The sequence below is a fragment of the Corvus kubaryi genome, unplaced genomic scaffold (assembly GCF_017639235.1).
Source record: "Corvus kubaryi isolate FWS band 111438036 unplaced genomic scaffold, C.kubaryi_AGA036_p1.0 37334, whole genome shotgun sequence".
In the NCBI taxonomy this organism is placed as follows: domain Eukaryota; kingdom Metazoa; phylum Chordata; class Aves; order Passeriformes; family Corvidae; genus Corvus; species Corvus kubaryi.
Genome location: NW_024581108.1, coordinates 14,628,856 through 14,645,525, shown reverse-complemented (window position 1 = coordinate 14,645,525; position 16,670 = coordinate 14,628,856). Strand labels below are relative to the sequence as shown.

At 36.6% G+C, this 16,670-nt stretch overlaps 1 protein-coding gene across 3 annotated transcripts in view; it reads right to left on the bottom strand.

Annotated features, from left to right (window-relative positions):
- Positions 1 to 16,670, bottom strand: part of USP33 (ubiquitin specific peptidase 33) — a 38,430-nt gene that overhangs the window by 9,225 nt on the left and 12,535 nt on the right. The window contains exons 7-18 of one of the 3 annotated variants that reach the window (XM_042030424.1): positions 13,774 to 13,843; positions 12,379 to 12,492; positions 11,628 to 11,706; positions 9,121 to 9,541; positions 8,583 to 8,723; positions 6,985 to 7,097; positions 5,077 to 5,249; positions 4,871 to 4,974; positions 4,253 to 4,286; positions 3,416 to 3,461; positions 2,567 to 2,747; positions 1,184 to 1,310 (exon numbers count right to left, since the gene is read on the bottom strand). In XM_042030424.1, the coding sequence (XP_041886358.1) occupies positions 1,184 to 1,310; positions 2,567 to 2,747; positions 3,416 to 3,461; positions 4,253 to 4,286; positions 4,871 to 4,974; positions 5,077 to 5,249; positions 6,985 to 7,097; positions 8,583 to 8,723; positions 9,121 to 9,541; positions 11,628 to 11,706; positions 12,379 to 12,492; positions 13,774 to 13,843 (1,603 nt within the window). The remainder of the gene's footprint in view (positions 1 to 1,183; positions 1,311 to 2,566; positions 2,748 to 3,415; positions 3,462 to 4,252; positions 4,287 to 4,870; positions 4,975 to 5,076; positions 5,250 to 6,984; positions 7,098 to 8,582; positions 8,724 to 9,120; positions 9,542 to 11,627; positions 11,707 to 12,378; positions 12,493 to 13,773; positions 13,844 to 16,670) is intronic. The other 2 variants (XM_042030425.1, XM_042030426.1) reach the window with 2 other exon arrangements.

Genomic DNA, 16,670 nt, shown 5'->3' with positions numbered 1-16,670 from the left:
AGCAAGCGGTTGGGCTGCAAGACAGAAGCTGATTATGCTGCAGAGGTGGTAAAGCACCAAAGGGCTGCGCCCATCTGCTCATTTCCTCTCTGCAGCATTTGAGATAAAGCTTTGCAAGCTGTGCTTCTTGGACAGATGTTCCTTCCTTACCTTCACAAGTAAGGTTACACAGTAAATACATCAGCTAATTCCCCTACTTCTCCTGTATCCTCCTCCTACTTTTCTCATTGTACAACTGGAAGTAACTCTGCTCTCCTGGTTTAGATACAACAGAACCTCTTCTCCAAACCAGTACTAGTCTTTTGTGGATATATTCTTTTTTAAAGCCATATTTTATGAACGCTATTCTTATTCTTTTATTATTTATTTGAATATGTTCCCCCACAATCAAAGATCTAGTGCTTTTTCTTGGCAATAAAGCAGGACTTCCAAATTCCTTTTAAAAGGCCTACTAAGTCAGATTCATGGGCTCAGCTTGAACAGTGGCAGGTGGGAGTGTCCATGTTAAATGTTAAAACATTCTCAGAACACATCTCTTTTTTATGCAACTCTGACACAATGTATTTTGCAGCTAACTTTCAGTGGAAATTTGATCTTAGTACCAGAAGTTTAAAATCTGAACACTGAGTTGCTTTTATTATCTCAAGTACAACAGTTCCCTAGACTGAAGATGACAATAACATGACGTCTCACCTTTCATTTCAATTCTCAGGAAGAGACTAGCCTATCAATTGTATTAAATTAAATGTATAATAAAATGTATAACACAATGGATGAAATTATAACACAGTAAAACCTCCGCAGTCCTTCATCCCCTCTGATAGACTTTGCACAATTCCAGTTAGATCTCAGTTAAAAAACCTTCTGTGTGCAAAACCTCCCTGTGTGCAGAATTCCCTTCCTCTAATTGAAAATAAGATATCTAGTTCTTAACTGTTGCTTAAAGTTCTCCTACTACACAGATTCCATTTTCATTTTAATATAAATGCTTTAGCTCTGACAGAGCAAGTGTTAAGGACATAATTGAAGGATTAAGTTTTTCTCCAGCACAGGCTTTTCTCGTTGGTCAAATTCTTCCATTATAATTCTCATGGGGCAGCTAATTCTGAAAGCTGGCCAACTGCTTAAAAAGTAATTTACATACATGACTTATAGGGATATGATTGTACTTTTAACGTCTTACCTGTAGAAGAGAACATAGGCTTCTGCATTTTGCACTGTGGATTCTGATACTTCTGTGACACTCTGGTCATCAAATTCATACCACAAATTATTTAAATTGTTGCGACAATAAGCTATGTAATGTCCACCTAGGGTGTAAGAAGCAAGAATTATTGAAAAATGTCTAGAGCTGTCCATTTTACTCAGCAACATATGAAAAGGAAGTAAGTCCTAAAAAAACCCCTCAAGTTTTAAATGGGAGAAACAGGATCATTAGCAGACATGACTTTGAAATTAACTTGTCAAACTCAGCACCAGCTTTTTTTCTGAATTTCTATTAGCTAGTGGTGAGTTGAACACCAATCTCAGCATGTTCCTGCACTCTTCAAGCAGCGTGTTGTTTAATGCAGTCCTGAACCATGACATTCAGAATAAGACTGAACAATTTACCCTTATCAGTTCCTGTAATGAACTCTTTTCAAATCTTTGTATGCTTTATAATAGAAAGTAGCATAGATGTGGAAAAGCTACATGATATCACAACCATAATTAACTATGTTTCGAAGACTATTCATAAGATATTTTAAATTATTACTATTTTTAAAAACATATTTAACTGCTAATAAGTAAATAATCAACTATCCATTAAACTGATTATGTGAAGCACCACTTAGCGGCACTAAGTGGAAGTTGAAAAAGCATCCAGAAAAAAAAAAAAAGAACGGAGAAAAACCAATTCAAACAGTGGCTACCTCAAGTTTGAGGAATATGAGGGACTAACTTCTATAAAAATCTATGAAGTTTCTGTCTTAAAACTTTTGTTTCTCCTTTTTTCCAAATCTTAATATGAAATTGTCTAGGCAGAAATTACCTCAACATATAGCAGCAAGATGTTTACTCACCTACTCATCACTACCCATAAATAGCAGTTACCACCTGTTTTGGGGTTAAATGGTAGCAATCATCCAAGAGAACATATTTGAAAAAATGATTGGGATCTCTGTGATGCTTTGTAAACAGTTTCCAAAAAATTAAGGCACACAAAGCATTGACATGAACAGCAGTTGTGTAGAGCAGTTGATCAACTGGTCATCTGCTGGCAACATTATTTGTACACTTCTATGTTGTTCAACAGTGGATATAGTTTTCTTACTTAATACTCCAGGACCTGCTAATATTTTTCCACCTTCAATTTTATTTAGGTATGCCATATAATTTCAAAGATGTGCCAACTCTTCCAGAACAAGCCTTAAATCTTTTGGGTCAAGGTAAAAATCATGGCATTCATCTTCCACATTAAAATTATCATTGTTTATCTATTTACCCTTCAGTATATAGTCATCACCCTTAAAGAAAAGTGCTGATGTACCAACTGCAAAGACAAAACAATCAAGCTCATACTCACTGCTGGCAGTTCCATGATGGCAGATGACAGACAGGAGATCGTAAGTCACGATTTGAGCTGGACTGTCCTTCGCAAGGAAAGGCTGAAGGTCAAGGCCTTCCAAGGGGAAGGACACATGGGTCCCAATTTTTGTCGAAAACATAAGCTCATGTCTAAATCTTTTGAGATGAATGCACAGAATCTGTAAGAAGGATTGACAGACTCAGTCAAAGAACTATATGTGCTATTTGATATTAAATACCCGAACAGTGTGTGCCATCTTTTCCTTTTATCAGCCCAAAAAGAAGAGTTTTCCCTATGACCTGAAGCATACTCACAAGCTCTGCATTTTAATCAGCTGTGGCTACTAACACAGATGCAGCACTGAAAAATGTACTTTTTCTCTTCCTCAGAGCACACATTGCACAATCTTGCCATGAGGGACATTAATTCTTCCTGATTATTGAAGCCATCAACTCATGCTTTCAAGTGTAAGACTGGATTACCTTTTAAATGTAAAGTTACAAATGTTTCTTAGAGACAAGCTTTCCAGTCTGGCTGTGGTGTTTAATTCTATGACCTACAGTATAAATAGTAGTATATATAATAACATAGAATAGAAACGTTGTGTTACTGTCTGCAGACCAACAGTAGTAACAGAGGGAAATCCCATTCCTATACCTGTCATGTACAAGATTAATTTTCTTACAGGGTGAATAACCACGTTGCTCACATTCTTAAACAAATGGCAGTATGAAGGTAGACTTTCATCACACAGCATTATAAACACAATTTACTCCATGCAACTCATTAGTCTTACATTCCTAATCACCCAGAAAAAGTGTTTTAAAGTGCATATTGCAACAGTACCTCAGGAAATTTTTGCACTTTGCAGAATTTCACTCCATTTCTTAACCTAAGCAAAGAAAAAACCAAACCGAAACAATCAATAATTTATTCTGAAAAGGTTTTACTTTATTGTGCTAGATCAGCAAAAGCCTAAGCTGAACATTGCATTAGTAAACCCAAAATATTTCTGGAATGTAGACTAGACATGGAGTAGCCAAAAAGATACAAACTGATGGTTCATAAGACAAGACAATCTGTACTGCTGAAAAATTCAAAACAACAAGTACAATCAAGTCCCTACTTGATTGCTAACTGTTTCTCTTAACATAAAGGAAGGAACTTGAAGCTTCATGAAAGCTGATTATCCAGCAAAAGACAAAAAAGAAATGAACTAAGTTTACTTCTAAGAAATTATCTATGGCACATACAAGAAGGAATAACACTCCTGGTACCATGAAGGGCTTCAAGCAGTCTTCTTCAAACCACTTCTGTTTCTTGGTTCTTTAGTATTTAAAGCCATAGTTAATTTATTTAACACACCTTAGTGACCTACCGCGTATTAGGGGAAAGCTGCTAGTATTAGAGAGGGCTAAGAGCTTTTATTTTGTCAAACAAAACCAACTTAGATCTAAAGGTGTAAGGGGATGAGAAAGAATTAAGCACATGTGGTAGGGTAAGTCGGTGTTTCCTGACCCCTGCACCTTGGTAATACTGAATTTCTGACAGCCAGAACACAGGGTCATATCAAAAGATGAACAGTATTCGGACAAACCCAACAGAAATAAATGTCTCTGGACTAATGGAAGCAGTAAAACCTCAAATTAAGACAAGGTAAAACAAAGGTAAAAGCCAGCTTACTTTTTACACCTTCCACAGCTGTACATGTTATCACCTGCAAACACCAGGGAGAAGAAAACCAGCCATTATTCTCCAAATCTGAGCAGTTATCCTTTACGTGCGCACATTTGGTATATAAAAGTTTCAAGGGAATTTATCTTTAGGTTGCGTCCAATATTTAAGTCATAATAGTGTTGACATAGAAACTACAGGAAAGGTTCTTAGGTTTTATGTCTTCAACTATGAAGCAGTACAGTATAATCTGAAGAGATGATGCTATATAATTTAAAAGGGAAATAATTTACTGCGTCCAAATTGAGGTTATGAGAATGAATATTAATATAGTGGGTTTGAAATTTTTATGAACCTTCAGTTGATACAATTTCACTAAACCAAATTCAGACTGACTTGACATTTCTAAAGCAGCTTTCATAGGCATTTCTTATCTCAAATATTCAGCTGAATGAGAAGCTTACCTTTCTGAAATGAATGATCCCAAAAGAACAAGGATTGACTGTATTACACTCTAACAGGTGGCCTCTGCTTAATTGCATTAAGCTAAGAAGATATTAAATCATCTCATTGTGACAGGAGGAAAAAAACCACAGAAGGAACATGTTCAGGTAATGAACCTCTTACCCTTGAGCTCATCTCTGGCGAAAAAGGCAGCAAGACAATCTTGTAAGGTTACAACTGGACCCCAAAACCAGCTAGGAACACATGAGACAACAAACCTGAAACATCATTGACAGAAAAGAAAGAAAACCAACATATGTTCTGCCAGAAGAGCAGAAACTAGAATTTCAAAATAGACAATTAAATAAAACAAGATAAGTATTATTTACCTTTTGAAGTATTCCATAAAAAAGGCTATCCATCCCTGGGGGGCATACGCTTCTCCACATGACCCTGCCTTGACTAGAGATGTCTGATGACTTGCAGAATGGAGTTTAGCGAGATCTTCCTTACCTGGAATAGGCAAGGACAGATCCTGAAAGGTCTCCAGGGTTACAGACAGCTGAGGAAGAAAATAAATGAAACACAATGGAGTTAAGCTTGAAGACAAACAGCAATTAAACTGAATTCTGTAAAGTTCACGAGTAACTACCAAGACACTGCATAACTGAAAATTCCACTAGGTACCAAATTAATCATAAAAAAAGCAGATTAATAAGAAGACATTTTCTAAAAAACGGATTTTTAGAGGAACCAAAAAAAAGTAACATTTAGGCATGAACTTGCACATTGTTATCACTGAAACATTTTTGTAGGTCATTATTATTTGTCTCCAAATAATACAGTCATACAAAGCACTATGATTTTTGCCTCAGGCTGTGTTATACAAAGTAGTTTCAGAAAGCTTCAGTCCATTGTTTCCACAGTATTTTACTCTGACACTATCTTGACCTGATGTAACTGGACTCGCTGCAAGGGAGACCCAGCTGTGCCTTTTCTTGTTCCTGTACTTCACTTAGTGATCATAGTGAACATATAGTCACACAGAGTCACACGTCAAACACGTTTTAGAAATTCTTGTTTGCTTTTTCGACTTGTTCACCAGATTACCCTGAGGTCTCTGTATTCTTAGATCTAAACCAAGAGTGTTGGAACCCCGGGTTTAGAGAATTTAGGTTTCTGGGATATAATAATATATATGTAACAATATGGAGGATTTGGGGTGTGGATTTGTTCTGGTTGTTCTGGTATTGGGTCAAAAAACCCACACTGCAGGTCATAAATAGACAGTTATTGGATTATAAATAAAAACATATTACTTGGTATTTCATAATTGGTTGATTTGGACCTTAAAAGGCCTTGAAAGTTAGAACTCAGGGCCATTTCCCACCTTGTTAACTTGGAGGCACAATCTGTGCAGCTGCGTTATAGGTAAGAAAATAATAACAGCAATTAGAAGAAAAGCCTGGCGTCTCCTGCGTTTCAATCTGAACTCTGAGTAAAAGAGCTCGCGATGCAGAGGCAAGATGGAAATAGAGAAAATCAACACGAGAAGTATTAAAGGCATGCAAGTACACCAGGGTTAGGTTTAAGCCTTATGTTGAGAAAGTTGTCCCCAACATAAAGATTTGGTTATCCAGTATTTGATACGATTGCTTTGAAACTAAAGCAGTCCACTAGGCATATTTAGATAACTGACTTTTTAAAAAATAATCACGTAATTGTCTGAGCAAATAGTACAGGGAAAAAAATCAATCCTTCCTATGTTTCACCTCCTTTTGCAGTAGAAAACAACTTCAGAAAGCAGCTAATGATTCATATCACTGCAAAAGTTAGTGTCTTTACTTGGATTTTTTGAAAGACCTTAATTTTGTTAGCCTCAATCTATCTGATAAGACTGTTACAGCATAATATTAGATTACTGTCTTTTCTTTGAAACATTAGGGACCTGAGAACTTAGGATAGTAGCAGGTATGCATTAGGATATTCAGAACACTACTAAAAACTAATCAGACCTAAATGAAGTTGAAGAGCAAGCTTCTTTCTCCACTTGCTGTAAACCAATTCTCAAAATGTTATTTTTCAGCTCTGAGTAAATATCCAGCTCAATGAATACAAGCTATTCTCATCACAAAGTGCTGGTAGTACCCACTACTACAATTTAAGAAAACTAACATGAAACAACTCAACCTTCTGAGGAAATCCGCCACAAAAGAATTTCAAGTTACCAGAGAATGACGATATTCATAAAGCAGTAAGAGAAGAACATATTAAAAGCTAGAACGTTCTCTCCTTACCCGATCACAAGTCAAGCACTGGACTGAACTTATTATAGTCCCATCAAATATATCAGAGATAACACTCCTGTACTTCTTGCGCTTCTTCCTTTTTGGTGATGATACTGTTGAAACTATAACATGACAAAAATAAAATGCTGCAGTAAGCCAAAACCCAGTGGATTCTGATTTCCTTCACCTTTGTGTAATATAATTAGAAGTCTCATATATTCAGGGTTAAATTATGAGCCAAGCCCTGTTTTCTATTTACTAAATATTTCTTAAGAATTGCAAGATCACGTTACTGCCAGTACAGGCAACTCATGTGGGTTCCTCAAGCAGCTGGGGACAACCAACAGAAACTTTTGCCTCTCTAAGTAAAACTCAAACTGCCAGTCTTGAAATCTACAGCCTATTGCTACATGGTTGATTTATCCTGACAGGAATCCCCCAAGGTATAAAAAGGAACATTCTATTTGACACTTAATTTGATCAATCTTCCTGGGAAGCTTAAACCATACTGGGCTGAAGAGCTCACACACAAGGTTACTGTATCGCAACACTGATGACAGTGGATTGAAGTAGACTAAAGGTACTACTGGAGTCGCTTATTAAAAAACCCCAGGTCTCTCAACCTCTCCTTGGGCATGACAAGCACCAGTGACCAAGTACCTCTTCTGACAGACTCAGTTCAGGTTATCTAAAACCCTCCTGTAATGGTGAAGCCAAAACTGGAGACAGTAGTAGAGATGCAGTGTCAAAGCTGCTGAACAAATGAACCAAGGAGGTCAATGACTTAAGCCCATTAAATCACTGTCATGCAACACCGATGCTAAAGCATGAAAAAGATAACATGAATGTTCAGAAGTTCAGGACTTATCTGGACGGGCTTTTGAATGAAGCAGGATTACAACATTAAAGTTGTACTGCTTTTTGGTTTGGGTTTGGTGCAATGCCTTAAAAGCACGCTCCGAAAGACAAGCTTTGCTTAAAGTAATCTACTGTTAGAAAAATCAGGGAAAAAAAAAATCATGTATTATTCCTCATGCCCTAAAGCAGCACTGTCTCATATGTAAAGGCAAGTAAAAGTAGAAATATTCTGGATGCTCATAAATGCATTGTGCTGCAGTGCCAAAAGAAATACTCTGCACTGCAGGGACATTAACAACCATAAAGCAGCCAGCATTCACAGGTCTATCTACAGTACAATTATACAAGGCTCCTTAAACCTTAATTGACTAAAATGCTGATTTACTGAACTTCTGCTGAAGAACCAATGAGCTCATTTTCCAGAGAGCATTACCTTTGGGGGTACTAACTTCTTACACCTTTCTCCTCTCTCCAAACCAGTGCAATTGAGAACACTGTCTAAAAATAATACTCTGTCCTCCCAAAATAGAGGCAAATACTATTCATGCTTCAAAAGAATCAGAAGATTACAGAAATACAGGGAATGATCTTGCATGTCCAGCTTACACACAACACTCCCTCTTCCCACCAGAAACAGGGATAAAACCCCCTTAGAAACAACACTGCATTGTTACACAAGACATAAGAAACACAATGAAAACTACAATACAGAGTAATTCAATACCACGAAGAAAATAAAGAGCCTCTACCTTTTTTGTGGACTTGTGCCAGTGAAGAGTACGATGGGAATGATTTTGGAGGGCTGTTTGATAAGCGTGTGTTCATCCCTTCAGTTGATGATGGTGTTTGGGCTGCAGATACGTCATTCATGTGGACGTCATTGATGTATTCTGAAATTGAGATTTGCACAAATTTTATGAAAAAAATTACTGCAGAATGAACAGACACAATGGTCATGTAACTTATTTCCCACACTGTCAGGCCACTAGACATTTAGGAACGTAACACCATTTCAGTTCCTCTTAAGTTAAGAGCAAAATAAAAAAATCTCACTCTTCTGGTTATCTGAAACCTGAGCCAGTACAAACAGTTAACTTCTAAGGGAATTAAAATTGGATTCAGAACACCTAAACTGAAAAAATAAACTAAGAAAGTACATTGTTTACACGTAAAACCACCTACCCGATTTGACCTATACCTCTACTATATTCTACAACCCACTTCCACTCCCACAGATATTCTGGCTAAGATCTTGACTATTTCAATTGTGCTTTAGCAATGCATTACCTGAGAATCGGCTGTGTATCTGTACTTTGACAGTTCCCTGGTTATTTAAAAATTCAGTGGTCTCTGAAACAGTGTTCGTATCTTTTTCCAAGTCTTCCATAGAATTTGCTCGTTTAAGTTTGTTGTTTGATATTTTCTCTTTCTGCCAGTCTTTGGATGTGACTGAGTTGTTATCATCATCCTGAATTAACATGGTTGTTTCTGCAGGATCCTCTAAGACAGGTTTGAAAATTGTGTCATTTTCTGTTTTATCACAGTTACCACAGGATTCACAGGGCTGAAAGCCTAATTCTGACTGGCTCTTATCTTCTTCCATACTCTCTTCAACACTCATAGGCTGGGCATCTTCCAGTTCTACAACTGGCTCTTTAAGTTCCTCATGAAGCAAATCCATTAGACAACGCAAAAATTCTTGTGCATCCTAGAATTTTAAACAAGTTTTACCATATTACTCTATTTTATCTGGAAGATATTCATATCAGGAAAAGATACAGATAACTAAAAAAGCTGGCTATTAAAGAAGAATAAAGAAAATTCCTCTGTCCCAGGTCTAATGTTCAAAATGACTTTCACTTCTGGACCATGTATGTTTCCTGCATACATTTCTTGCATGTCACAATCTTATACAAGCTTCCTCCAAAACATTCCAACTTGCAAAATAAATTACTTTAACAACATTACTTTAACATATGGCAGCTGTGCTGCCATAGCTTACTGGAATGATAAATGTAACTCAAACAACTACCAGCAGCGTGGTGAGACTCCAGCTTTGCTTGTAATGGAACATTTTAGAGACAGTTTTTGTAAGCCTTATCCAGCAAAGCAACCAGAGCCTTGCTTTCACTGGGCATGAAGTACTTTTATTAAAAAGTGCTATGATGCTACTTAGTCTGTCTTTCCAATGCATCACACTGCCAACAATATTCCAATTCTTCTTCTAAAGCCTCAACAAGATTCCCCAAATGTGTTCCCACAAAGCTGTAAAGTATTACTGAAAGTCTAATCTGTGTTTGGAAACATCTTAAAAGCCACCAAATTTCATCAATCAGCACAGCTGCCTGGTCCTTGGCAATAGAAAGTATCTAATAAAGCACGCAGACGAGAAAACAAAAGCCTCTTGCTGGCAACTACTACTGCTTTTATTTTCTTCTATTTTCCTTTTTGTATTCTGGTTGTTCATAATACTAATTTTTGCTGCTCAACATTCCCATCCATCAGAGCAATTACTTATTAAGCTCAAAACCACTGACTACAAAACATTTATTTTCTTAAAAATTGCAACTTACAGAACTAAGTTTGGATTTGGGTAATGAAAAAAAAAACCCAGTATGCCTACTTGCTGGCAATCCTTTCATAAAAAGCCAAAATTAACAAAAACATCAAGATACAGATCAATGAATAAACATTCTTCATTGATCAATGTAATTTTCTCCCTGAAGATTGGACATGGCTGCCCAACTTGCAAGGCTGAGAGCTAGGAGAGCGTTGGTTACGAAAGCCCTGCTGTGCTGTAATTGTTGCCATAAAACCTGCTGAACATACAACTGAACTATGATCCAGGCCTAACCTAAAAAGGTCTCATTAAGTGTAACTCTGCATGGAAAAAGACATTTTCATCAGTGTTCAGAGCTGCAAGAATTAAGTGTCCATACAGTTTCTTTTTGGCTATCAAGGCTGAATTTCTACTTTTTCAGAAATCCATGTGGCACTTTAGAAATTCTTGAGCAGATTACAGAACACTAAGATCAATATTTAAACAGTGACTTTACAGCTACATGCAGCAATTGAACATTAAAACGTGTCCTAATCTTCACTCCACAAATATGAAACATAATGGAAACAGCAAAACTCCTTTTAATAAATGCAGATTCCTGGAAGATACTACTAAGCTTTCCTAATTATGAGGTTTAAATTTCTCAGCTAGTCCTAAAGCTTTTAATGAAGTGATCCAAACTGTATGGATGCACCAAGATATTGTATGAAGGAGCAACTGAAGAATGCCTTTGCTATTTAATAATCCCTACCTATTTATCAAGCCACCAACTTGTGGTTCCCATAACACACAAATGGTGGGGCTTTCTTCCAAGATACCAAATGGAAATGCATACTGTGTATTTTTTTTAAACGTTGGTAGAGAAATATATTAAAAATCTGTTATATTCTTTATTTTTGAATATCTTCGTTTTGTTTTCTGGGACTGCTCAAACATTAGCAGCATTATTTCACACAAAGGAGAAGTTCAGATATTATTAGTTAAATTTTCCTCAAAGAAAAGGAGTTATTCTAAATTGAAGGCCTTTTGAGAATGTGATATAAATAAATATAAAACATGACTTAACTACTGATTATTCAATTTCAGATGATCTACATTCAAGTCATATTAACTAAAGTTTATGTTGCATTTGCTTTAAACAAATACAGGAAGTATGGTATCTTAAGCATTTGATTTCTAATTAAGAGATAACTTTATGGCTCAGGCAGATTTAAAAGACATCAGAAAGTTTTACCTGTTGAGAGTAGCCTCGAAACATTGGATTAACAGTTTTAATTCCTTGAAATAAACCAGTAGGAACAACAGATCCAGGCCTAAAAAAAAGTTTTAAATATATAAACACTGAAAAAGAAAGCATTGAAGTGGATTTTTTTATCTTTGCTGGGATCATAATGTCACCTGCAACTGAACAACAATAATATTAATCTTAACAAAACATAATATTGGTATTGAATTATTAACTACACAATTTTTAAAAACCTGTCATCCAACTGAAACAGTGACTGTATCAGGCCTTTCATGGCACATTTCTTGTCAGACAATCAGATGACAGATCAGACATACTCTTAGCACTGTGCACAATTACTGTTTCTTTACCTTTGTATTTATATTTTGAAGTATTTTCTTAGATCTAACACAAATTCCATATAAGGAAATAAGAGAAATTGATAAAACATTGATACAGAATGAAGAACACAGAGTTAAACATTTCAGATGTATTTCTGGCAAATGTAAGCATTTTTAAGAGCTTAATGCTTGCACAGTGCTCATCTAATCTCTTTCTTGTCCTATCTTTGGTATATACAGAAAAGAACAGGTTATAAGGAGTACTTGAGTCCTGCAAGTTAGCCTTTCCTTCCTTATTTTTTTTTAAGAAGAATTCTGTGAACATATGAAATAAAAATTAGAAACTTAGGACAAATTAATGCACCCTCACGACTCTGGAATCTATTTATTATCATTTCATCACCCAAATGATTTAATACCTGCTTTTGTGCCAGAGTTCTGTCATCAGCTTGAGGTAACTTTTACAAATTGCAGGTTTCTTATCTGTTCGGGCTAAGCCTCCACAGTCAAGAAAAAAGTGTGTCAAAGGTGGGCTGAATAAAAAGAAGAAAACAGTAATTTTTTCAGGTTGTTAAAATACAAGAGGAAATTTGCATTTCATACAGGATTATAAAATAAGAAGAGTAATACTATTCTATAATTGAACAATTCCACTTCCTACGTTCTTAAATGCTGCGACCAAACATTTCCTGGTAGGACAACTTCAGCAGTACAGCCACACTGCTCCTCAAACGAGCTCTGACATTTCTCAAAGCACCAGAATTGTCTAATGGGATTCAAATTCAAGGAGACTCCTACTAGCTGTCACAGAAGTACATATGTACCACTCCAGCAACAATCACCATGAGCCTAGTCCACAACAGCATCCCAAACAAATCTTTTCTCTAGAATCCAACAGTGCCACAAGATCTGTGTAGGCAAATAATTTCTACTTAAATGATTATTTATGTTTCTTCCATGCAGTGTTGCCAACTCACATACTCTTTCCTCTCCCTTAAACCTCCTTTCTGAAGTCACAACCCCTCATACACACTGGACCCATTTCCCTCCAAGAAAGGAGACATCACAGCAAACTCACAAAATTTGGCGTTTCTCAACATAATACTTTCCTCATGGTGCCTTTTCCACTTCTTTATCTTCCAAAGAGATCTGCCTCAGTTCTCCTCTCCCTCATCCAAGAGCCTCAGCGAGGTCCTTAGCCCTGCCTGCTCTTGGCCTGTGGCCACTCACAGTGACCCTGTGTGACACCTGCTCAGGACCTGCCACCGCCCCGCCACTCCTGCTGCATGAAACTTTACAGCCGGGATACTGTTTCTATCTGTTCAACTTCTGCAGATTCCTCCTTTGTGAACTTGTCTAGTATTCCCATGGGATGACATGGGATTTTGCATTCCATCTATCCCTACCCTGATTTAGCACAGAATGTTCCAGACACATTGTTTGTAACAACTGAATTCTGATCCTAGTATCTCTCTTTTTGAATTAGAGTTTATTCTTATGCATTTCCTTTGATTTTTCTGTAGCAAAGGAAAAAAAAAATACAAAGACCAATCCACAAATCCAGTAGCTTTTTTCAGATTTTCTTCTAATTTCTAAAACTGCATATATTTTCATGTAGGAGGCATTAGAATGAAACAGGGAAAAAGCTGAGCGGCCCATATACCATAATAAATTGTTTGCAGGATACAAGACTGAGAGTCATGAAATATATGTCCTCTTCCATGGTAGTGCAGCTCTTCAAACCCCTTAAGACCATCTGGAAAAAATGCATGCATAAGCAAATATAAAATTGCATTAACTATCATTTTCCTTACCAGTTGGAAAGAGCTTGTAAAGCTGCATTCATGTAACAAGTGTTTCCAATATTTTTTAATCCTGTTAGACCTGAAAAACAGAATAAATACAAGTCTGTTAATCCAATAATTCCTAGAAAATACATATTAATCAAAACACTCGTAACACTTGGGACGCCAATTATAATGCAGAATTGCAACTAAAAGAAACACGGGACTCCTAAAGGAATACCAATCTAACTAGAAGTAGTAATTAAGTGTTTTGATCTTGATTGACTAAAACACTTCAGACAAGTGGACTGTATTTCATCTTACTAACTTTTCACAGTTTATGATACCTGCAGATTTTAATTTAAAATAATTTAATTTAAAAGTTTTACTTCAGCTAATGACTTATCTGGTCAGTTAAAGTGTTGCTATGCTGCACTTGTAACTAATCACATTACCAAAAGCTTCTCAAAGATTTCATTCTTCTGTCCCAAGTTCACACTAAGTCAGATTACACTCAATATTCAAAATGTACTCAGCATGTGATTATCCCACACTAGTCCTGCAATTAGTCTTTTTTTATTTCAATGATACACCTTTACTTTTACAGACTGCTCAGCTCAGACTTCCCCACATAGTTTATTTCCTAACCCACACTCTTTACTTTTTTTACAGATAGTCACATATACTTTTTCCACACACATGAAAGTTATAATAACATATATTCTTTCCATTATTATGAATTATGCTATTCATGGCTACTAAAGTGTTACATTAATGAAGTAATATTTCAAAATAAAATTGCTTTTGTATGAGGGAACAGTAACATTTCTAAGCAAAGAATCAGTAAAACTCAAAAATTTAAAAAACTTAACAAACATTCAGCAACCAATGCTGATGACTCTATGCACTATGACTCTTGAAGTGTAGGAACTACCCCAGTAGTTTTAGTCTGTGGCAGAAAAATAAGTTACTTAGAAAAATCTTTCTACACCTGAAAACCACTTGGGTTACTTCAGTTACAATTTCTAATAGACAGGACTTAAAAATTGAGCTTTAAAATGTCCTTCTATCTGTCTGAATGGAAATACAGTCCTGCTTCCCGCACTAGAACATGCATTCCAAATTCTGCTACAAAGGGAACAATCATTCTTACTGAAATTGGAAAGCAAGAGCAGTCAGAGGATTTTAATTTTATTTCATTTTTTTAGAGGCAGCAGATATTTCAGAAATATACTCTCACTGCATTTTTCCAGCCTGTAGTATTGCAAGGAAAGTTTTTAAACAGACTTCTTTACTGGTGAAGATATATGCTAATGTTTGCTTCACCAAAAGCATTTCAAAAGAAATTTTAAGAGCAAAGTTAGAACAAAGCTAAAGAAGTTTCTTCCTTTCAATTTGGTGTCTTAACATAGTCATATCATCATTACTGAGAACTTTAATGCAATTCTAATTGTATATTATTGCAATGTAAGCGACATTCCCCAAAATCTTAATAACACAAGAAGAGATAAAAATAAACAAACACGCATTGGTTGGAGAAACTAACTAGGGATAAAACACATGGCGTAATGATTTAAGGGCAGATGGCAAATTAGTGGAGTGGTGTCATATCCTCTAAGACTGTGCCAGACAACAGAAGGGACAAGGCAGGTTTTCTGACCAATGCCAGCAGACTTAGAGAGGGAAAGCTGGTAGTGAAGGAGACCCATGCTGTGGTCTAACTCTAGCCAGCAGCTCAACCCCCCAGAGCCACTCACTCACTCCTTCACAGTGGGATGGGGGGGAATTGTAGAAGTGAGAAAACTCATGGGTTGAGATAAAGACAATTTAATAGGTGAAGCAAAAGCTGTTTGCACAAGCAAAGCAAAACAAGGCATTCACTCACCACTTCCCATGGGCAGGCAGGTATTCTGCCATCCCCAGGGAAGCAGGGCTCCATCATGAATAATTGTTACTTGGGAAGACAAATACCCTAACTCTAAAAGTCCCCATCTTCCTCCTTCTTCTCCCAGGATACAATATGTTATGGAATATCCCAGTGATCAGTTGGGGTCAGCTGTCCCAGTTATGACCCTTCCCAACTTCTTGTGCACCCTCAACCCACTCCCTGGTGGGTGGTGTGAGAAACAGAGGTTGACTGTAAGCCCTGCTCAGAAATAACTGAAACATCTCTACATTATCAACCTGTTTTCAGCACAAATCCAAAAACACAGCCCCACAGCAGCTGCTGTGAAGAAAATTAACTCTTGCCCAGCCAAAACTGGCACATTCATAAATCAGAATAACTTTTCTCTCATCACTGATGGAAAACAAACTGCCTTGACATATGCAATGTATCTCAAAAACAACAGCTCATCGATCTGCTGGTCATATTTTTCTGAAAAAAATGGTACTTAGAAACATTTTCTTTACCATCAAATACACCCATCCTTTTTGGAATGATCAATAATAATCTGAGACTTAAAAAAAATAGTAATTATTATGTTCTCTTATGAAATGAAAGATTAAAGCTTCACTGTTGGGGATTAGCTTCAGTGTTTGGGATTTCATCACTCTTATTTTCATCTTTACACTAGACTTAGTATGAGGGTGGGGTAGTCCTTGATATGAGAAAGGTTGGCAGTGCATGAAATCAATCATGTCAAGGAGAAAACAAATAACCAAAACCCCACACTAGGATATTACAGGCTCAGAAAAGCATTATTCAAAATGCAGGAAAGCATTCAAATCAGGAGGCTTTTAGGGCAGGCAAAAACAGTAGAACAGATTTTAAAAAAGCCTTTACCCAGAGTGTCTACAACACCAACTGCACTAAACATTACTCCAACATCCTTTCTTATTTTTGTTGCTGCTTGCACAGGTGTACTGGGTGCACTACAATTTACCACCACAGCCTCTGCTCTGAAGGTAAGTCAGATTGCTGCAAG